The sequence below is a fragment of the Pseudonaja textilis genome, chromosome 10 (assembly GCF_049901715.1).
Source record: "Pseudonaja textilis isolate UNSWEBS1 chromosome 10, rPseTex1.2, whole genome shotgun sequence".
NCBI classification, from domain to species: Eukaryota; Metazoa; Chordata; class Lepidosauria; order Squamata; family Elapidae; genus Pseudonaja; species Pseudonaja textilis.
Genome location: NC_141999.1, coordinates 8,030,529 through 8,054,491, shown reverse-complemented (window position 1 = coordinate 8,054,491; position 23,963 = coordinate 8,030,529). Strand labels below are relative to the sequence as shown.

At 41.3% G+C, this 23,963-nt stretch overlaps 1 protein-coding gene across 1 annotated transcript in view; it reads right to left on the bottom strand.

Annotated features, from left to right (window-relative positions):
- The window catches only part of CLSPN (claspin), a 36,656-nt gene extending 20,274 nt beyond the window's left edge, over positions 1-16,382 (bottom strand). The window contains exons 1-10 of the mRNA XM_087939609.1: positions 16,285-16,382; positions 14,424-14,553; positions 12,390-12,778; positions 11,394-11,555; positions 11,017-11,094; positions 10,759-10,831; positions 10,325-10,433; positions 8,137-8,684; positions 6,149-6,340; positions 2,637-2,848 (exon numbers count right to left, since the gene is read on the bottom strand). Coding sequence (XP_087795735.1) covers positions 2,637-2,848; positions 6,149-6,340; positions 8,137-8,684; positions 10,325-10,433; positions 10,759-10,831; positions 11,017-11,094; positions 11,394-11,555; positions 12,390-12,778; positions 14,424-14,475 — 1,815 coding nt within the window. The 5' untranslated portion in view covers positions 14,476-14,553; positions 16,285-16,382. The remainder of the gene's footprint in view (positions 1-2,636; positions 2,849-6,148; positions 6,341-8,136; positions 8,685-10,324; positions 10,434-10,758; positions 10,832-11,016; positions 11,095-11,393; positions 11,556-12,389; positions 12,779-14,423; positions 14,554-16,284) is intronic.
- Between the last annotated feature and the right edge of the window lie 7,581 nt (positions 16,383-23,963).

Genomic DNA, 23,963 nt, shown 5'->3' with positions numbered 1-23,963 from the left:
GGTTGCAACATCCCCAGGATCACACGCTTGGCAACTGACTCATATTTAGGACGGCTGCGGTGTCTCAGGATCCATGTGATCCTTTTGGACCTTCTCACAAGCAAAGTCAACGGGGGAACCAGATTCACTCAACAATCTTGTTACTAACAGCTGCAGTAATTCACTTAACACCACTGTGGCAAGAAAGATTGTAAAATGGGGCAAAACTCATTTAATAACTGTCCCACTTAGCAACAGACATTGTGGTTGTAAGTCAAGGACTACTTATATTTGCGGAAAGGGATAGGTAAAAAGAAAATCATGGCAGCCTTGAAGGTAAGCTCACAAGGTGAACAGATGTTGTGCATATAAATCTGTCTCAAACACCGCAGAAGTCCTAGAATTTATTGTAATAATGGAACAGTGAAATATGGATAACCTTGTATGCCCCTCCCAAGGCTGTTCTGTTCTACTCTATTCTTTCTCTGCATGTTAGTTCAGTTAATCCCAGTGCAATTTACCTCAGACTGGTTCTTTCTGAAAGTGTTGGCTTTCAGAATTCTGAGAAAAGCTGACCAAGAAGACATAGTTGGAGAAGGCCACTATAGCATTTAAAACTACCATCAGGGACAAACTCCAGCAGAACTAATGATGCATCTTATGTTTCAGGTGGATCATGACTACTTAAGGAGAACATCAACTTGTTGCATAGTCTAGAACAGTGGTTCCCAACCTTTTTTTCGCCCTGCACCCCTAAAGAAATTTCACTCGAACCTCGCACCCCCTGAAATTTAGACTTTAGGAACTACTGAACACGTTAAATATAGGGTAGGATTGAATCTTTTCAGCTCTGTATGGCCACTAAATAACGATACTTAACTCTAAAATGAAAACAAAGTTAATCCATTGCATAATAAATAAAAATGCCAACATATAGCCAATATCCTATTATTTACCTGGACTTTTCTCACACCCCCTGGAATATCGTCTCGCACCCCCAGGGGGTGTGAGCATCCCAGGTTGGGAACCCCTGGTCTAGAACAAGGGTCTTTAAACTTAGCAAGTTTAAGACTTTGGACTTCAACTCCCAGAATTCCTGAGCTAACATGACTGGAGGAGGAATTCTGGGAGTTGAAGTCCATAAGTCTTAAAGCTGTCAAGCTTGAAGACCCCTGGTCTAGAATCCTGCCCTTACTACAGGAGGTATTTTATGCTCTTGCTAAAGGACCCCCAAATAATATCAAAATCCAATAAAAACAACACAGTTAATGCAATCAATCAACAGGAAAACAACCTCCGTTAAAATAAAATGCTGTTATAGAAATTACAATGTTAATGCAGTTAGGAATTTACAACATGTTAAGAAATTATTTAGTATGGTTCTGAAATAGGAGTTACTCTATAAATACTTACGTGAACAAATATGTGTCAACTGACATTAAAAGCCAGATGACCTGAAAGCAATTGTAATTTCCCTGGGCAAGAGTCATAGTGTCACCATTGAGAAAGTCCTGCTCACAACTAACCCACAAGCCAGATCCTGTTTTACAAAGTAAAACATGCAATGCAATAAGCTTCAGGAAACAAAGTTTATTGCATTGCATGTTTTACTTTTAAAGACTTTCTGCCAAGTGAGCAAAGACTCATTTTGCAAACTTCTGTTTGCATCAGGAAACCTTCTGATATGTATTCTACTGGTGGCAATTGCAGAATCGGCCTCTCCTTATGCAAAAGTATGAACAATAACAACAATAGATCAGAACCAAATGTTTGTCCCTTATGACACCACCTTTTCTGAAAAGCAGGTATTAGAACCATCAAAAATATATTCCAGGAATCCCGAAGCTGCAAGTACATTCCATGGCCAGAACACCTCTGGTAACCACGTTGTAACATGCAGTTGGGGAGAAGGAGCGTAATGCAAATCAAGAACAAAAGTTCCACTTCGCTTTACTTCATTTTACAACTTATAGTAGCCAGAAGGAGAAAAAGGAAAACGCTTGAGAGATTATAGTAAAAGCAGCCGGGATACAACCCACTTGGCACCACTCGAGAGAACCTGTTGCTTTCTCTTTGATACACAACCACTGAGCAGGGCTGTGGGTTGCATTGGACATAATCCTGTCATCCTCAGCTTCATCTCCTTACCAAAATGGATCCGATGACTGTATAACTAAGGTGGGATATAGAACAGCCATTCCATAACTTGGTGTTTTCCAGCCATACGAAACACAATAACAGATAATGGCCTGGCCAGCTTTATTAGTGGCAGAGAAGGCATTTCCGCATTGCTCAGGCCAAACCTTTGTACCTTTATGTCCCTCCTTCTGGTTTTGATTAGCCAGGACAGCTCTGGGTATGGAGCGCAGGGACAGGTGAGGTTTCTGGCTGCAAAGCTACCCAATAATTAAGCCTATATGACACCCATCGCACTTATTTCAGTGCTTTGCTCTGGACAGCTGAAGCCTTTAAAAGACTTCATTACTTAATTATGGCTGGAGGGGGAAGGGATTCATTTCAAAGAATTTTTATCTTCTGGGCAGCAAGCCAAAAAAAGGATCTCTCATCAGCATGCCAATTATCTCAACTCCCTGGTTGATATCTTCCAACTACATGCAAAAACATGCCAAAGGAGGCGAAAAGAAAAGGAAAGAGACCTCCTGATTGGCTGCTGCTGCTTCTCCATCTTCCTCCTCCTCCTCCTCTTCCTCCAATTCATCTGACATCTCCTCCTCCTCCTCCTCTTCTTCCTCCTCCATCACCTCCTCGTTATCCAGTTTGAACAATGCATGCCGCTTCTGGCGTTCTTCCGTCCTGCGAAGCTTCATGGCCGCCTGCAGCTTTGCCTTCAACATCTGTAACTTTTCACCTGGGTAGTCAGGAAGACAGGTAGGTTGGATCCCCACATGAAGGCCCGCGCAACACACCTTTTTAGTTTATGGCCTCGAGCCATCATTTCAGCAAAGCTGCACGCACCTGAGCAGAAAAGCAATAACGGAGCACCTGAAAAGGGAAAGGCATTTCACCCACTGCCTGGAAGAGCCCTGGGCTTTGTTTTCCGAGGCAGTTAAAACAATCCATCAACACCTTAGGCTTCAAAGCATCCTCAAGTGCTGAGTTGCTCTCCAGGTTTCAGAACAAGACCCAAAGGGTTCTGTGTTCTTGGGGACAGGATGACCCCAGCAGTGGTTAACACTGTCTAGCACAGAAGGGGTAATCCTTGTTTAATGACCAAACTTGGGACCAGCAATTTGGCCATTAAATGAAGCATTTGCTAAGTGAAACTGCAACTGTGCTTATGATCTCACTTTCAGTTTTCCGTTGATTTCTTGACTTGTGAAGTTCATAGATGCAAGGACTGATTGCCCGATTAGTTTTTCAGAAGTTTCTATTTTTGGTTAGAAATGTTCACCATAACAAAAGGTAGGCAAAACAAACGAAAACAAAGACAGAAAATAGGAAACAGAGAAACCAAGAAATTAAAAGAAAAAAGATGAAAAGAAATACAATTGTGCTCTTTGCCCTTTTTTCTATCCATAATGATAATCTGAAACCTCCGCTAAATTTGATCTAGTTTTTGCCAACGTTTCTTTCTCATCATCCCCATAACTGTGAACTGTTGTTAAATGAAGCAGTCACTAAACAAGGACTACCTGCACTGAGACAGACCTGAAATGTTTTCTCTCTTTATTTGGAATCTGCATGTTGATGTTGATTTCCTAACAGAGTAAAAAAACCTTGCCAGCTTTCCTGATGAGACAGGACTAGGAAAAAACAGTTAACTATCTTTGGATTTCAAGTCAGAAAAAGACTGCTTGAAGCAGAGCTAGATTATTTCTATGGCACGGTCAATAAGCAATCAGACCTGAGTGAGGCAAATCAAGGAGACATTCAACACTCAAGCCAAAGGAAGGATTTTTATTCCAGCGATGGACAATCCTGAAGCTTTTGCAACAAGACATAGAAATGATAGGGCTGACAGGTCTATATAGCCAACGCAAATGAATCGGCACCTGTTTAGACTGCATACCTACCTCTTCCTTTATTCAGATGCCAGGTTAGAACTGGCCAAGATCAGCTGAGAATTTGGTCCAGCTAAACTATTGGCCCTTTTCATCCCACTTGGCTATTGCTACCATCTTTGTTCTAAGAAAAATAGGGTCAAAACAAAGATCAGCTCTGGCATGGAATTTATTTATTTTTTAATAAAAATATTGTGGGTTTTGAATTTATGATCGCTGGTTTTACTTGTAAACTGCCTTGGTGAGATTTGTATGAACCATTAACCTATGCTATCATGATATATTTTAATGCAAAGAGATGGGAAGGCTTGGAAAACCGGGAAAAAAAACAGGTGTTTTCCATTGTTTGTTTTTTTCCAAATGGCTTGTGGGGGCCCCTCTGTTTTCCGGGTTTTTTCCAAGCCTTCCCATCTCTAGTAATACATGATAAAAAGATCCAGGTTTCACCAGACATTTAAAAAAAATGAAAATTAACAGCTTCCACAATGGCCACATGATGCAGTTGCAATTGCTTTCTAGATTCTATGCGCTGGTAAAGGACAGTTAAGTGATCCATCCATATCCTTATCATCCATTGAGATCCTCATATTAAAAACAACTTATCTTATGTGCAGCCAGAATCTGAAAATAACATTTAACACAGCACAGTACTTAAGGAAAATGGTTCGGTTGAGATCTGCATATGTGGGACTGATTGGGGTAGATTGCAGTGATGACACCGCAATATAATTTTATCATATTTCATCTATATCTTAAATTATTGTATTCTATTCCAATTTCATTTTAGACTATATTTTATTCCAATTTCATTTTAAATTGTATTTTATCCAATTCTACTTTAAATTGCTTTTATCAAATTTTAGTAATAATTTATTTCTGGAACTCTGCGCTTTGATATGGCCCAAGGGCTAACCAATAAATAAAGATTTCAGATTAAGATATCCTTATGCTTTTTGCGATGTCAAACACAGCTAGGAAACACTTTTTTTTTTCTGTTGAGAAAAGAGAAAGGCCAAAGCTAACGGACGGTTGGGACATCCCTACATAAGCCAAGTAGCAGGATGCAAAAGCTAAAAAAAAATAGCTTGTACCAGTGCTACGATCTGGTTTCTTGACGGGATGTAGAAATGAGGTCAAGAGCTGTAAGTAATTAGTCCAAGGGGCTGTGGGTGGCCTCCTCTCACAGCAGTTCACGTGATTTGATTCATCGTTTGGAATTCGTCTCGTCACCTATTTAAACATGTCTTTAAGCAGGAATTCTAAACAATCTTTATCAATACCTACCGATATTTAGATACGGCCAAGGTAATGAATCATTCTGATGAAATAAACGGACACAACTTTGGGAAGGTTTTTGAATACAGGTAGTCCTCGACTTACGACCATAACTGAGCCCCAAATTTCTATTGCTAATCAAGTGGGTGAAGTGAGTTGTGCCCCATTTTGTGACCTTTCTTACGAAATGAATAATGGCAGTTCTTAAGTTAGTAACAATGGTTGTTAAGTGGATCAGGCTTCCCCCTTTGATTCTGCCTGTCAGGACGCAAAAGGGGATCCGACGGCCCTGGGACCCTGCAACCATCATAAATACGTGCCAGTTACCAAGCGTCCAAAATTCTGATCATGTGACCACGGTGACGCTGCAATGGTCATTAAGAGTGAACAACAGTCATAAGTCAAGTTTTTCAGCAGCGTTGAAAATTTGAATGGTCACTAAATGAAGAGTTGTAAATCGCGGTCTACCTGCAATGATTTTTTAGGATAAGTCTCCTAAAGAGATACCTCCCTTCTTCGTGAAGGTAATTCCCAATATTCGATTTCAAACCTTAATCAAATAGAAATCTACTGTCTAGCCAAAAAGTGCTTGATGTTCGTTCAGCTAGAGGTCCTTCCCAACACATCATTTTAAAAATGAATCTATGTGTATTTTAACTCCAGTTAATTGTCTGACTATTCTGGTGGCTGTGTTCGCATGACACAGATGAGTTAGACTTCAAAATTTTATAACTTCCTAGCCTGCACAGAGTTGGAGTCCAACTCACACTGGAGGGAGTTTGTTTGATTAACTCCCTTTGTGTCAACCCTCCTGGATCCAAGAGAACCAATCCTACACATTAAAACTTGAACCTGCGCTCTCCTAAGCATACCTGGTTTAGTCCGGGCAGCATCCTCTACCATCTCTGTAGCCAGCATTACTGGTACCACGTCGGCTTTCAGTTCCTCCTTGCCATCGTTCACCACTTCTTTACGAATAATATTCACGCTCACCATTCGTTCTGCCTTTGGTTTGGCTGTGTGAAGTGCATGCTTTACAAAGCGTTCTTTCAAAGCTTCCAGTTCTACAAAACCCAAATAAAAATGCAAAAAGAAATTTACTAAAATCTTCTGAACAACATTTATAACTTTTTTTCATTTTTTAAAAAGCCAATTCAATACTGGATTTACCCATGACTCAAATTCTGCAAAGTTATCCACTCAGCTTCTTTATATTTCTGTTACAGATAGGAGGAAACAAATTTCTCTCTTGAACGAATCATAAAATACCACAGAAGTCTCAAGATAAAATCAAGATAAAAGATGCTCAAACACTCTTTTCATTTAAGAGTAATTCTGTTATTTGAATGAGGATACCACAAAAGGGATCCTCCACCTGCTAATGGTTACATTTATATTAGCTTCTGCAAATTAGGAACTGCTCCAGGCTATCATAATAGGAAGTTTTTGCAATAGGAAAAAAAAAACGTTTTTACCATTTCCTTCTCTTCTTGCTATTGCTATGTGCCATAATGATTATCATTGATATCTGTATACAACAATTTATTTTAAATGGGTAAACGAACTGGAGAAAACGGCTTTCATAAAGTGATAAAATATTTGGAACTATTTTTCTCATAAAATTACTTTTGGAAGTGTTCCTTCATTGGAGTAATTTCTGCTGCTTGATGTTGAAAAAACGAATTACCTTGTCTTTGCTTGACTCTAGGAGGGCAAACAGCAAATATCGGGCAGAAAGAAGTAAAACAAAAACTCATTGATTGGATGGTTATCTATGAGAGTGATCTCTTTGTCTTTTTAGTCAGTGCTTTTTTCTGTTCTTGCTTTTGATTTAAATTGTATATTTAAGTTCCTCATGTTAAAGGAATCACAGGTAGTCCTTGAATCACAAAGCAGTTAAGGCCATAATTCCCACCACTAAGCAATGCAGTCAATAAAGCACAACGATGTGTAGTGATGGGAATCCTTCAGTCCTAGGTTGCTGACATTAAGGCAATGGCAAAGCTAGCAGGAAGTTGCAAGTCCTGGGCACAGGCAGGTAATTGGCTGTTGCTGAGGGAGGGAGGGCACTTGAGGGTGTGGGAGAGAGGAAGTGCAGCAAGGGTCAAAGAGAATGTATGGATGGGGGAGACTTACTCCACCAACTTGTGGATTCCTCTACTGGCTTCCCCATTGACTTTCTGGGGAAGCTGGCCAGACAGGTCACAGTGATCATCACATGGTTGTGGGGAGATTCAATCGACCATAAGTACAAGTGGGTTGCCAAGGACCTTGACTTCAACCACATGACCATGGGTGATGTGGCTGTAACCAATCGTTCAGCACCACTGTAATTTTAGTCATCGACGTTATAAGCGAGAGGTCCATGTTGCTCTCGGAGCGTGGTTGTTTTCTTGCAGGCATTTCATTACCCAAACTAGGTCACCTCATCGGTGCACTCATGAGGTTACCTAGTTTGGATTGTGAAACGTCTTCAAGAAAATAACCACGCTCAGAGAGCACCAAGGGCCCCTTCATGTCAACCCTGAACTACAAATATTTTCCTTTATTGGGAGTTGTCAGTCGAACGAATAGTTGTAAGTCGAGGACTATCTATATGTGAGCTTGATAGACTGATTTGACAAACTATGGCATCATCTCCATTGTTTGAATCAATTGTCTCAATCAATTGTAATTGCTATAATTTAGTATTTAAAAAAGGCAAAAAAACAACAGCAATTGTTTAGGAAAAAATGCAAAACATCTTCCCTACCTCCCTGCTAACCTCTCAGAATAAATTGCATGGAGTAGCTTCTACACAAAGAGCCTTAGCAGAGCTATATACATAACAGCAATCTAACCAGGTTCAGGGTTACCATACCTCTGTTGAGTTCAGGTTCATCCAGGTCAATAAACGTCTCCATGCCAGAACATAGCTTAGGCTTAATACTCAAATCCACCCCCAGCTTCCGTAGCCGATCCAATCTGGACTTTTTTATCTTGTCACCAGGAATTTCCACCAGGGGCTCCAAGCCTTGAATGGGTCCTTGGGCCACCACAGGCAATTCCAATGACTGCGCCTCTCTTTCTTCAACTATATTTCCTTCCGGTTTCTCCTCCGGTGGTTCGATGGAGTCAGCAGAGACTTCATTAAGCTCTCCTTCTTTCCTGGAATTTAGATCGTCGCTAAATTCTGTTCTGGAATCATCATTCTGCTTATCTTCTTCAGAGCAATCTCCTATCAAATGTTCTGTTTTCTCTGCAGAAGAGCTGCCAAGACTGGCAGCCAAAGGATTTGCAAAATCTAAAATTGGCTGGTCCAGTATTCCTGGCTGGAGAGGCCGTTCTTGCCCATTGTTAGGGCAGCTGATACTGGAATTCCCTGTCACATTACCTTCTTTGAACGAGTCAGGTTGAGGTTTCATTGATCTGTTTATCAAGACACAGATACATCAGCAACATCCTCTTTTCCCTTGAACTCAAGTCAATTCAAAATGTGAGACAATTAAGCTGAAGTTACACAGAATATAAAAGAAGGGATCTATATGAAGTAAATAATCATGATTGGATTATTGCAAGGTGCTCTACATGAGGCTGACCTTGTAAACCATTCAGAAGCTACAGTTGGTGCAGAATGCAGTAGCACAGCTAATGTTAGTATTATAATGAAATGTGTGGATGGATCTTGGGGGACGAGGGGAAAAGATGCTGCCCAGGAAACAATCAGGCAACAGAAAGGTAAACCCCCAAGGGCTTAAAAGTCACACAAAGATAGTTAGGGAGGATGCACCATAATGGACTAGATTGAAGGTTAAAAGTGACAGTAGTAAGTTTGTACCTTCAAATTTGCAAGATTCTGTTCAGGTAGCCTTACAATAAAATGAATTTAGCTCAACCTGAGATGTTTACCCAGAAAAATTAACTCCAATGCTCCATGACTTGCCCTGCTTACTTGTTCAATTCAAGGTGCTGGTTACCATCTATAAAAACCTTCATGCCATATGGAACATTTTTCTGACGAATTCTTATCTCTCATGGATTTTATCTGTCTAGAAAGGTCAGGCAGAGGTGATGCCTTCTGCAATTACATTCCCCACCCCAACATTCATATGGTTCACACCCTAATGATGTTCCGGCGATCTTTAAAAATATAGTTGCTCTCCTAAGCTTCATGTAGGGTAAAATTTGTATTTTGTTTTGTGAGGTATTGTTATTGAGATGTTCTAGTTCCTTTTGCTTGCTTTATTGTTTTAAATTGTAGCTTGCTCCAGAAGCAATCTGGCATCAAGCAGCCTCCAAATCCAATCCAATCTTATTATGTTATATATGTTTGACAAAATTACACTTCATAATTTATGAAGCAGCAACAGAAACTATCCACTTGTGCGCAAAATTCCAGAACAAAGAAAATGTCTATCAGGTCACAGCAACATGCCAAATTAGTAAAACTTTCTAGCTCAGAATAAGTAACAATTATAAATACAAGAATACTCTAAATGGGAAGATTTTCATATACACTAATTGGGATAACATTTATTTTGTATTTATGTACGCACTATAGTTTGAATAACAATCTTTTGAATTAAGAAACAGTCAAACCCCAGTAATGAAAATTCAACCAGGTATAAAAATCAAGAAAATATTATCACAGCACTATATAGCACATGATTTAAAAGGGACAAGGGCAAACTGTGGACTCTGAATTAAAGGAATTCTTCAAGTTTATCCAGTTTTATCCAAGGAAAACAAAGAACATTGAGAAAGTTTCTCAAATTAAAAACAATGCATACTTGCTTATTTTATATAGCATTCTTGGGATGTTTTTGTTAAGCCAAAAAGCTGGGACAGGCAGCAAAAGTCAATTCTTGACATTTATAATCTTTTTCAGAGACGTCCCTTTGATTTTTGAAATTGCAGCAAGCATATTTTCATACCCACAAAATGTAGAAATACATGTTTTCTTTTAGAAGCTGGATCGTGCATCCAATTGCAACTTATGCTGTTCCAACAGTGTCAGCCAAGAACGTTGAGAAGTTAAAAGAATATGAAAAAAAGGAAATTGGACTTACTTCAGCAAAGTCATTGCACTTCCTTGGAAAGAAGGACGAGGTTTATGCTTGAAGAATTCCTGCACGCTTTTGGCCTCTGGCAGGTGATACGGTAGTGTCATTGCAGCTTCTACCACAAAAAAAAAAGAAGAAAAAAATCAACCTAAGCAAACCATTAATTGCATTATTACCACTTGTAACATCACTTTTAATTTAGCAAAAATGCAAGAGTACCAAAAATTATGAAGCTGATCTTCAGCATATACCAGAGTGTTCAGTAGATTACAGGTAGGCCTTGACCTTGCTCTAAGAATTAATTTGATGCGTTTTTAGGTAAATTACACAAATGACTTGACAATAAAGCACTTTTTTTGGGGGGTGCATAATTACAGTGTAATATGAAAATTGCCCCTGGGGTGTCTTTAAAGCATGACAGAGTCTCAGCATTTTTATACCTCTAACAAGACGCTGACTCTCACTATGCAGCTGCCTGTTTTCTTCTTTTGTTAACTTGGCTGGTTTCAGCTTCTAAATAAAGGAAGGAAAACCTTGGAATAAATAGTTTTAAAAACATATTGTGAAAAGTTAATTAAAAAATCAGACAGGCAGAAGATGGAAGACGCATATGCTACCGTACGAATCTCTTAAGTTAAACAAAAACTGGGAAGAAAATAAAGCCAAGTATAAATCAATATTGGGGGGGAAGTACTTACCCTTTTTCTAGATTCTTTTAAAAGTGGTCCCTCATTTTCATCCATCACGTGTTTGTAATCCTCACTCTCTGAAAATAGCTGTTTGGAAGCAAAAAGGGAATGTTAATTTTCATCTCATACTTGAGGAACAATGGGATTCTATGAGAGACGAAGGACAAAAAATAAAAATTATTCCAACATAGCCAAATTGCCTCTTGGATAGGGATTCCGGGATTTTTCCCCCTAAACAAGTTGTGTAGTCTGAAAATAATAATAATAATAATAACAACAACAACAATGACGTCGTCCTTGAGGACTCCAGTGAACAAAAATGCCAAATCCACTCTAGACATCTGGCTGTGTGATACCAACAACAAGAACAACTTTATGCAACCCACCTTCCGTTTTTTGGTTTTCACTTTCTCTGCAGTATTTGACATTTCCAAATTCCCAACTTGAAAAGGAGAGCCATCCTCTTCCTCCTCCAAGCCATTGTCAAAGAGCTCTTTATCTGTCAGCAAACACCCACTGTCATTAAAAGGAAAGTCTTCACCGTTCTCCTAAGAAGAATGGAAATAAAATACAGGAATTCCAGTGAAGCAATTCAATTCCATAAATGAGTTTTTCAAACCAGCCCCCAGTCCTGCATAGACTGAACTGCAATACCTGTAATTCCTACCTTCACGTCTTTCAGATCTGTTGAATTAAAGTCCTCAAACTGTAATGTCGTCAGAACCCATGACTAGAAACTAAGTTGGGGAGGCCAGCATGAGAGAAAATACCACAAACCTTTATAAAAGGTTACACACTGGAACAATGAATCACTCCACTCTTCCCCATCAGATGCTTTATATAGAGCCAAACAAAGTAGACAACTTGCCCATTCATCCTAGAACACCCCCTAATCTAGCCAAGTCTCAGTCTCTTTTCAATCATTTCTCATGCACTACGTCACAGTGGATTTACAAGCAGTGGGTTTTCGTGAAATCAGGCTTTCAATCACTTGCATATGCCAAACATTTTCATGTCTGGGAAAACCATGTTAAAGTGATTCATGTTTTTCATGTTTCTATGTGCAATGCAGTTGTTGGCAGTTGTTATTTCGTAGAGAGGACTATGGGTATTTTAGAACATGGGCAAAGCATTTCTGTGTAATGAGAGACAAATCCTTAAACGGATGCTCATTTTTGCATCCGTTTGGTCTAGCGCAGCGGTCTCCAACCATGGCAACTTTAAGCCTGGTGGACTTCAACTCCCAGGAGCACAGCTGGCTGGGGAATTCTGGGAGTTGAAGTCTGCCAGGCTTAAAGTTTGCCAAGGTTGGAGACCCTGCTCTAGATCATACTACAAAATGATGCTGGAGTCCTCAGCCATTGTCTTACTTCCCATCATACCTTTTGTTCCTGTGCATTTTCCTTCTTTCTTGCTTGCCTTGTGGTCTTCCTCTTCTTCTCTTCCTTTCTCTTCCTTTTCCTTGAGCTGCTCTTTTCTTTCACTTCTTTCCTGTTCAAGTTCTTGTCCTCCCTCTTGGGGTTTCCCAGCTGAAGTTGTGGCAACAGGTTCTCCGTATCGCTGTCGTTACTATTCACCCCAGCTTGGCAGGAGAGGCTGTTGTCTTTCTTTTCCTGTACCGCTAGCCAGTTATACTTTTCCTGGGTGCTTTCCGCATTGCCAGCTGCAACCTTCAGTTTCTCAAGGGTGCCGTCTTCTCCTTCACTATTGCTGTCAGCAAGCACCCTCCTGCATTTGAGCCTCTTACGCATGCAAATCTCTTCATCCGAATCTGCCCCAAATACATGACACCAGGTTCACTTACGTGCAAAGCCGCAGTTTGTTTAAATCTAGTTTGCCACTTCACACAATCCACTAAACCATAGTTAAGTTTGCATATTGATTTATTTGTTTCATTTAATGTTTCCTACTCCTCAACTTTAGAGAAGGGCTTTGGGACAGCATACAATTTAACCAAAATAATCCATTAAAAACTGAATCGTTTAAGATTAAAAATGTAAAACATTATTTTTTTACATTTTACATGATGAGCCACGGTGGCACAGTGGTTAGAGTGCAGTGCTGCAGCTACTTCCGCTGCCTGCAATTTGGCAGATCGAATCTCGCCAGGCTTAAGGTTGACTCAGCCTTCCATCCTTCCGAGATGGATACAATGAGGACCCAGATTGTTGGGGGCAAAATGCCGACTCTGAAAAATGCTCAGGGAGGGCTAGAAAGCACTGTGAAGTGGTGTATAAGTCTAAGTGATTATTGCTATTATAAAATTTCAAAAAATGGAGAATTCCAAGAGACTAGAAGTTAATACAAGTTGGGGGGGGTGTCACAGGGCCAACCAGCCCCACAGTTGTGTGGGCCCCTGTGTCCTCCATGCAAGGCTACACAACCAAGTTTTGACCCCTTTGTGGAAGGCCAAGAGATCGGGGGTTTTCCTCACCTCTGAGGGCAAGATGTTCCACAAAGCAGGGGTGGTAGCAGCAGAAAAGGCCCTATACCTAGATCCTGCCAGTCGAAATCTTTGGACATACCTTCTGCATAGACTGACTAAAAATATTTTATCCAGAGGTTACAGAAAAATTAACAACTCCCATATAAAAAGAACCTTTCAAACTTTTGTAAGGTGGCAAAAATTATTCTTGGTGGGCTGCACTAAGAAAAAAATACATTTTCACACACAGACCCAAACTACATTACGTAACATTAGGTCAACAAACAAAATTGAAACTGTATTCTAATACAGTAGTCCCCAACCTTTGTGGCTTGGCAGCCTGGCTGGGGAGGGGGGGAGCGGAGAGGGGAACCGGGCCATGTGAATGGCAGACCAGCACACAAGCAGTGGGCCAGCACACACAGCTCAGCTGCAAGTAGCGTTGTGCATCCATGCTGGCCTACTGCTCACACAAGTTGAGCTCACACGGCCCACTTGCAAATATGCCATGGCCCAGTAGTGGGACATGGAGCAGCGGTTGGGGACCCCTGCTGTAGTGAAATTATACCCAAAAGATACATACCTCCTCCCTATATTCCACCAGAGGAAATGATTATTCAGAAAATATCAAGCTGCGCAGAAATGGATAAACTAACTCTAGCACTAAATAATAAAGAACTATCAGAGTACTATATGAGTTGGAACTGTTGGTATGAGTGGATAGACCAAAGATAGACGATATAATAATATTAATAAATTGTAAATGAGGAGGAGTGACAATAGTAGATATTCGCACTAAAGATTAATTGCAAATATGCCACAAAATGATGTGATAAATAAGAAACCACAAACTGTTGATGTAATCATTTTTAATTCTTTTACCCTTTTTCTTTGTTGTTTTTCTTTCCTTTCCCAATCTCTCTCTGTGTTGTTTGTATATTTTAACTGTAAAATTTAATAAAGTTTATTTTGTTTAAAAAAAGATACACACCTCCTTCGTCAACAGATGCAACTCCCTTGCTTATCTGGGACCGGAAGCTCATTTCACAGCTGCCTTGTCCACTGTCTGAATCACTGTCAGAGGTATTTTGAGTTTTCACATCCTGGGCATTCAAATGGAACTACAGTTCAGGAACATCGGTAAGTATGAAAAGATAAGCACATGCAACATCCAGTATTTAAAAAAGAAGGAAAGTATGGCGTTATTCATTTCTTGTCAGATTCAACCAGGTTGATTTAGCTTTAGTACATAGATTGCATTATACTTAATGATTTTTGACAAACCTAATTAACTGGATTTACTACTACAATATACCATGAAACATGGTTTACATATCACAATACTGGGGGAACACATTATGCTAAGAAAAGCAAAACATAAGAACCCAGCATATCGTTTGGGAACTGAGGCAACATTTATAGCTTTTATATTCTCTGGACATTGTTTAATGGTAGCTGTCAAAACCAGGATAAGGGTTGGATTTATTTAAAATTATACTTTATTAGTATTGGAACTACAAATTCCCTAGCTTTGCTTCAAAATGCAGACATTTGGTGCATAAAATACATCCAAGTAAAAAAACCGAATACATCGAAATTCTAACTGAATTTTGTGATTGCCCCAGCACTCTTGAGGATCTTTCTTTAAAAAAGAGAGAGAAACCAGCTCCATCCATTCATTGCACTACTGTAATCCAAAGCAACTTTACAGAACCCCAAATGAAGTTTGGTAAAAATTCGGGCCCAAATCTCAATTGTCACCACAAGACTAATCATAGGCTAGGTTAAGTCAAACTTTCAAAGAGCTTAGATGGATATAAAAGCCATTTCGAAAATCTCTATGCTGATTCCCCCTCCCCCCAGTGAAGATCAAATAGAGGAAAGAACATTACAAATGTCACTTTGAAATTTTTCAGGAAAGTGGGGCATAAACAAACCTATCAAGATTTCAGAATTGACAGTTCCCACCTATCAGAGGGACCATGCTCACGGATCATACTAGTTAATGGTTTCTTCAACCCTGATTTGTGTACTAAGCCTTAGTTGTCTTTTAGGTTGCCTATTCTGTCCTCTATAATTGCTGGCTGAATGTATAAAGGCAGAAAGATAACTCCACAAAGCATCCATACAAAGTCTTTTTATTGGTTCATCAGGCATCCTCAGTATAACTTACAGTTACATTGAGATCCATCTCAACATCCAACTCTTTGTATAGCTGACTTTCTGGTGTAAAAGGATGGTAATCTTTCATCCCCCAAAAGAAGGAGCAAGGGGTTGAGGCAGCAGCATGTTGCTGGGTTCAGGCAAGAGTGAAGAAACCTCCCCCAACCCAGTAAGGGTCAATTCAGTGACCAATCAGGATTACAGATGTGGCCACATGACATGGATTACATTTCCCAGGATACCTTAACTACACTTATCATGATGCATTCCCTTAAGGGGACAGCTCCCACTTCCTAACTATCCCAATTCCCATTAAGTATATACTGGCTGGACACCACATTGCCTAAACCTGCCTTCTAATTCACCATTGCGAATTCACCCTTCTTGCTAAGCTAACATTTCCTGACTTTGTGCAGTATAACATTTAGAATTTAGAATAGAAATCAAGCAGGAGACCCTGTATCATTGCAGACAAGAGGCTGTCCAGGCTCTTCTTAAAAACCTCCAGTGATGAAGCACCTGCAACTTCTGGTGGCAAGCAGTTCCACTGGTTAATTGTCCTCCCTGTTAGGAAATTTCTCCTTAATTCCAAGTTGCTTCTCTCCTTGATTAGTTTCCAACCATTGTGAATCTGGACCTTGAAACACGTCTTTTTTTTCCAACACGTAAACACACATACACACACACACCTCCTCATCCCCGTTTTCTCCAACCCGGAATGCAGGAAACCAGGTTTACTGGACCCGAACTCAAAAATTCCGGACAAAGCCTAGATGGCATTGCCGAGCTGGGGCTCTGCTGCCACCTAGGGGTCGTTTGGGGGGCTGTCCTAACCGATGTCCCCATCTGTTCGCCCCGCCACTTTGGAAACACTACCAAGATAGCCAGAACACCTAAACTGGGCCGCCCTTGGCATGCCGGGATATAGAAGCGGAGCCGCAGTGCACGCCGGGAGCCGTAGTCCCAGGTCTCTAAAACGTCTATGAAGGACGATCTCCACCCCCCACCCCACCCCCGGCAGCCGAGGCAGCTTCTCCTCCGCCGGTTAACGGATAGCTCTTCCCGGCCCCGCGCCTGACACGGGGTCAGACTCACCTCTCCCGCCGCCGCCGCCGTCATGATAGCCGCCTCCCGCCTTGGCTAAGATGAGCGACCGAGCCCCGGAAAGCGCCAAAAGCTCAGGGAAAGAAGCTGCGTTTGAGTCTTCGCGCTCTTGCTCGGCCTTTGGCTCCGCCTCTCCTCCCCAGCCAGTCACAGCTGGCCTCCAGACTTAGGGTGCCGCCCCTTTTCGTCCCCATTGGTCAACAGCTTGCGGCGGCGAGTCTCCGGACCAATGGTCCAATCGTCTTTCCTGTACGGAACCGCCCTCGTGGAGGAGTGTCTTGGATTCGTGGGACTATAAAAGTACCTTGAAGATGTTTTCGCCCTTTTTGACGTTTTTCTTCTTCTCTTGATAAAAGTATTAAATATATTATGTTAAATCCGGCCTCTGTGCAATTGTATTAATATCCAAGTGGAGGTGGAAAAGGAATGCAGAATCCATCTTTTTTGCTTCTTTGAAAGATTATGGCAGTTCTCTTATAGGACGGTGTTTTTCAATCTAGGGAAATATAGGATGTATGGATCTCGATACCCAAAATTACTCAGCATGCTGGGGAGTTCTGGGAGCTGCAATCCACATATCTTAAACTTCCTAGGCTAGCTTTTAGAAATGCAGATTTGGTCATCCCTTCAGAAAGATGGGTCAGACGGAAACTCTAGATAAGCAACAAGCCAAAGGTTGACAAGATTAGCTCACACAAACACCTAGGATTTGCATTTCCCCTTTTGCTAGTCATGACCCCATAGGAATCCAGAAGGTAAAAAATCCACCCACTCTCAACTCCGTTTTGTCAGCTGTCCCAGAACTGAACGCTGTGTGTGTGTTGGTTCTGTTCACCAATAAATGGGCCTTTCTTTCTTAAGCAGCCTCCATTTTATTCCTGCCTTGGAACTGGAACTGGATTTTTCTTCCAACAGCGACTATAATCGAGATCAGGATCTTTGTTGCTAAGCAGGGCAGTCAAGTGAGTTCCACCCAATTTTACTACCTCCCCCCATTATTAAGCAAATCACTGCAGTTAAGTGAATTATGTGGTGTAATTAAACAAATTTGGTTTCCTCAATTGATTTTGCTTGTCAGAAGTCAGTTAGGAAGGTTGGAAATGGCAATCACATGACTGAAAGATGCTACATCTGTCATATATATATGCCAATTGCCAAGTGCCCAAATTTTGATTACATGGCCATGGGGATGCTGCAATGGTTATGAGAAAACAGTAGGTGACTTTTTTCAGTGCTGTTGTAACTTCAAATGGTCACCAAATGAATAACTGTAACAACTACCTCCTCCTCTTCTTCCTCTTCCTCCTTTTTCTTCTTTCCTCCTCCTCCTCCTTCCCCCCCCCTCCTCCAGAATGCCAGAATGAAGCCACCTTCTTGGCTTTGTTATTGGCCAAAAAGAAGTCATTATCACTACATTTCTGGTAGTAGCCAACATAGCAGCAGATGGGCTGGCTCTCTATCCCTCCACATCCACACAGTGTGTTGTTATCCGCTAAGAGCCTCCACTTGACCATATTGGTTTTACGTTTTAGGCACTCCAATCCTCAACCTATTCGGGGTCTTCTAACTAGTATAAGGGAGGTCAAAACCTTCAGCCATATCCTCCTTTATTCGTTGTTCGATGGTCTTGTTCCTTGATCTTTAAATTTGATTTTGTTCTTGCCATAAAGCTATTCCTACATCTGAATAGGCGGGCTGCTTGAGGCATATGTCCATATATGATTTTAAGTTGAAGACTATCTGTATTCAGTCTGAGTGTTTTTCATAGCATAGATGCACATTCTAAGAGTAAGATTGCAGGGAGCTATTCCCCTGATCCTGCAAAAAGTTGCCAGCAAATTATAATTTTGAACTTGACAGAAAGAAAAAAAAGATTCAGGACAATTCTATTCGTTTTATTTACTTTAAATTAAACCTCATTTTAGTTCTGACTCGAGTCAGTTGCCCTACTTATAATTTAACATGTTGTATGGATTGAATCAATTACTGTTTATTCAATAAATCATGATAAAACAAACTATGGCTGAGTACAATATGCTAATGAAGTCATAAAGAATATTCCATCCAATGTGTGATTTATTTCCAGACAGGACAGGAATGCTAAGCTTTCCCCTAAGTCTGACTATAGATCAAAGCAATTAGGAAATTATTTTTTCTAAATAAAACTTTAAAACATACACAGACAAGTGGATTTCTCTCTGGAGAAATGTGAAAGTTACCAAGAGATTTTGTAGTTAAATAAACAAGAGAATGTACAAAGGAAAGCATTCTATAGATCCTGCTTGAAAAAAATGTTTATTTATTAGAATATAAATGTCATATTTGGTTTGTCAGCAAAGACAAATTAGATGTAATGTTATTAAGTTTTTCTATGGGCGCGAAAAACTTGTCTTTGTTGCTTGAGAGCTGGCAGCACTGTTCTTCAGAAAAGAAAAGAAAAAAGAATGATATATCCTTAAAAGCAAATATTTGATTAGCCTTCTTTGTCTGGGCACAATTCAGATATTTTATTTTGGAACTATAACTCCCAGAAGTTATAATCAGTAAAGTCAAGATTGAAATCTGCATCAGAGGAAAATAAAAAGAAGAGATAGATAATATCTATCTGGTTATAGCAGACTATTATTCTGCATTCTAAAGTCTTATAATTACAGAAAATGCATATACTGTACAAATATATATTTTTTGTGAACTTTCTATGAAGTTGGTTTCTTCTGTGTGTTCTTCGATAACAGTGCCTAATCCACAGTGACAGGAATGTGGTACAAAAACCAAATTAAACGTTTTCATTCTCTTCTGGGCAGGAAGTTCTAGTACATTACAAACAACAGAACACCAACCTGTTGTCTTTTAAATTATATTTTGTGGCTCAAATTATAATAGCCTACTTCATATCTGCATTAGTCTCCATGTCACGCTGAGCCAAAAATAAACAATATCTGCATTAGTCTCCATGTCATGCTGAGCCAAAAATAAACAATTCACATTTGTTATGTCTCATTCAAGAGTTCAAGGTGGTGTAAATAGCATTTTATCTCCAAAACAACTGTGAGAAAGGCTGAGTTGAGAAAGTGGGATTGCCCTAGTTTCCTTCCATAGTTGAGGGTGGACTGGAACATGTGTCTTACTGCTCCTAATTCAGCACTTCATTCGTATACTACACATTTGATTTAGCATTATAAATACAGGTGGTCCTCGACTTATGACAATTGAGCCCAAATTTTTTGTTGCTGAGACAGTTGTTAAGTGAATTTTGCCCCATTTTATGACCTTTCTTGCCACAGTTGTTAAGTGAATCATTAGTAACATGGTTGTTTAGTGAATCTGGCTTTCCCATTGATTTTGCTTGTCAGAAAGTCACAAAAGGGGTCAAATGACCCCGGGACACTGTAACCTGTCAGAAAAAAAGTCAGTTGCCAAGCACCTTAATCATGTGACCATCAGGATGCTGCAACGGTGGTAAGTGGGAAATATGATGGTAAGTCACTTTTTGCAGAGCCATTATAACTTCGAATGCTCACTAAACGAACTGTTGTAAGTTGAAGACTACATGTACAACCATTCATTTAGTGACCATTCGACTTTACAACAGCGCTGAAAAAAATAACTGGTCCTTGTACTTATGACTGTCATTCTAGCATCCCCACTGTCATGTGATCAAAATTCAGAGGCTTGGTGACTAGCATGTAGCAATACCAATAGCACTTAGACTTATATACCCTTTCACAGTGCTTCACAGCCCCCTCTACGCAGTTTACAGAGTCAGTTTATTGCCCCCAACTATCTGGCTCCTCATTTTACCCACCTCAGAAGGATGGAAGGCTGAGTCAACCTTGAGCCGGTGAGAATCAAACTCCTGGCAGTGGGCAGAGTTATCCTGCAATGCTGCATTCTAATCACTGTGCCACCATGGCTTGCTTCCTTCCTTCCTTCCTTCCTTCCTTCCTTCCTTCCTTCCTTCCTTCCTTCCCAAGCAATAGCAGACTTATATACTGCTTCCCAGTGCTTCCCAGCCCTCTCTAAGAGGTTTACAGAGTCAGCCTCTTGCCCCCCCAAATCTGGGTCCTCATTTTAGCCACCTTGGAAGGATGGAAGACTGAGTCAACCTTCAGCCTGGTGGGATTCAACCTGCCAAATTGCAGGCAGTCGGCAGTCAGCAAAAATTGCCTCCAGGACTGCACTCTAACCACTGCACCACCAGGACTCATGTATTTGTAATGGTTTCAGCATCCCAGGGTCACGTGTTTATAATTTGTTATCTTCCCAGCCAGATTTTAATAAACCAAGCCAACGAGGGAAGCCACATTTACTTAATGACTATGTAGTTCACTTAACTGCAGTGATTCACTTAACCGTGGTCAAAAATGCTGTTAAAATCAGGCATGATTCATTTAACCGCCTTGCTCAGCAAAGGAAATTTGTATCCTGATTGTGACCAAAAGCAGAGAACTTCCTGTATATGATTGAGACTGTCACAATCATTCCGTTTCAATCTACCCTACTTGTTGCCAGGCTATCAAAGAAGATGGAAGTATTCCATATAATCCAGAGCTATATGGATTAAATTATGATAAACAGTTCCATTCACTTGAATAGGATCTAGTGTCCAGAAAGCACAATCGTGGTTGGGCAAAGGTCCTGGCATGAGAAAAAAGGAGAATTCCCAAATGCTAGGAAGAATATTTTGGGACTCCTCCCTGTTTTAATTTCAGTGATTGCTCTGCTTTTGCGTGTCAAAAACTTTGGCATGCCAAGACACCCACAGGATTAGTAATCATCCATCAAAAACTTTCCAAAAGCTGAAAGTTAAATATGCAATATTGTGCTAGAGTTTATATAATTGTTCGGGTTGTTTTGTGTAGTTTGACATCAAAAGAAAAAAGATCTTACGCTGCATACCTTGCAAATACTGTACTGAGTGCTGTTGTTTATTAAATCTCAAGACTTATTTGATGGTCGAAAAGGGTGAATTGTCAAGAGAGGGAAAACTATAAAATGTTTGGTGAGGGTAAGCTAGGATGGACCTCATTAGTTCATGAATTGGATTCCTTCATGGAGATATAAAAACTATGCAATCCCAGCCAGCTTCCAGCAAGCAAAATCAATGGGAGAAACTGGATTTGCTTAATGACCACATGATTTATTTAACAATAGGCAAAGAAGATCATAACATTGGGTGCAATGGAAAGAAGCTTGGAAGCTCCCAAAGATCAGCAGCCGTGAAGGATGAAACCTGGGCAAGAGGGAACACAGTGAAGAGGAAAAGGTACCAACTCCTGGCAGGAAATCCAGTTTCCCTCCGTCCTGCTCAGCAAAACAAAGCAAACTGGGATGATCCCAATCAGCATTTCTCGACCTCGGCAATTTTAAGATGGGCGGACATCAATTCTCAGAATTTCTCATGGAATCGCTGGGGAAGTCTGCAAGGTTAGGGGAGTTTTATTACATTTATTAGTTATTATCATTTATTATTATAAAGTCCACCCATCCTGGAGAAGGAATTCTGGGAGCTGAAATCCATCCAAGCTGGTTGGGGAATTCTGGGAATTTATGTATTTTTAATATTTATTTATTAAACTTATATGATGCCTCACCTAGAGGTCACTCTAAGCAGCTTACAATCAGTTAATTCCCCAATGATAACATCAAGATTTTGGGAAGTGATAGTACTACTCTATACTGCACTAGTATGGCTACACTTGGAATACTATGTCCAGTTCTGGTTACTCTGCTCCAAAAAAAAAAGATGCTGAGAGCCTGAGACCCCAGAAAGGGTGCAGAAAAGAGCATCGAAGTGATAAAGGGTCTGTAGGCTAAACCATATGATGAACAGCTAAGGGGGCCACTGGTAGGTATGTTTAGCCTAAGGAAGAGAAGGCTTGCGGGTGACACAATAGCCACCTTCCAATACATGAAGAGTTGACACAGGGAAGTGGACATCGATTTATTCTCCGTAGCATCTGAGGGCAGGAGAAGCAGCAAAGAAGCTCCATCAGAGGGTCATCCAACCTGGACATAAGGACTGCAGAAGGCGCTGAAGACTTGGTTCTACCAGTGTGGGTCTGGGGAACCCAGAGCAGGATGGAGCCCATTAAATGGCTCCTGTGATCTGCTGTTGTCGGGTCAGGGGGTGGGAGTTGGGGGGATGATTTTGTTATATTGTAGTATATTAATTCATCTGATTTTTTTTTGTTATTTTAAATTGGTTTCAAATGTGGTTTTATATTCTGTAAGCCGCCTTGAGTCACCATGGGCGAATAGGCGGCAATATAAAGTCAATAAATAAATCCATTTCCTTTGAGAACAATTAATCAATGGAATTGCTTTTTCTCCTGGACTTGTGGGTGCTCCATCACTGGGGATTGGATGACCATTTGACCAGGATTGTGTTAAGGACTCCTGCCTCGGGCAGGGGGCTGGACTAGAAGACCTTCAAGATCCCTTCCAGCCCTATGACTCCATGAAAAACAAGATAAAACATTGTAAACAGTGACACTATAACGAAGTCAAAATTGTCAAACACGGGGCGCAAGGAAGCAAGACGCACGCAGGAAGGAGATGGGGAACGGAAACCTTCCCCGCTGGCTGGGGAATTCTGGGAACTGAAATCCCATCTTAACTTTGCCACGGTTATGAAACACTAGCCTCAACCCATCCATAAACCTTTCAATTTATCCTGGCTGGACGGGTAAACCCGCCGGTTTTTCTGCTCAGGAACGGCCATCGCTTCCTTGTGGGGAAGGGGCGGGGGTGGGGGGGCAGGAGAAGCAAAAAATAATAATAATAAGGCGGCACGAGGCTTCTGGGGAGAAGCGCGCGCGCACATCCACGGCTGAGGCGAAAGGGCCGGCGCGTCCCCGACGCGCGTCCCCGCTTGCCCGCCTCTCCTTTCGCTCGTCACGAGGGCCGAAGAGGAGTGAGGAGGAGGAGGAGGAGGAGGAGAAAGGGGCGGGGCTGGAGCGCGCGCCAGGGAACGGGGAGGGTGACTGCCTGTGAGGTGCCTCAGTTGGTCCTTGCGTTCTGGCTAGCCCTGGCGCGCGAGCGGGTGGGTGGGTTCAACTACGCGCAGGCGCGCGCAGGCGCAGCTGCAGGGGGCCGAGTTCGAGGCGGCTGTGGCAGGGTTCACCGCGCTGAGGCAAACGCACATTGAGAGTTTGGCTCTGGCTCTGGCTCGGCTCGGCCGCATCTTCAGCCCCGGACCGGCCTCTCGCCGCCGCTCGCTCGCTCTCGGGGCGGAGGCGCGCGCATGCAGGCGCGCGTGTGA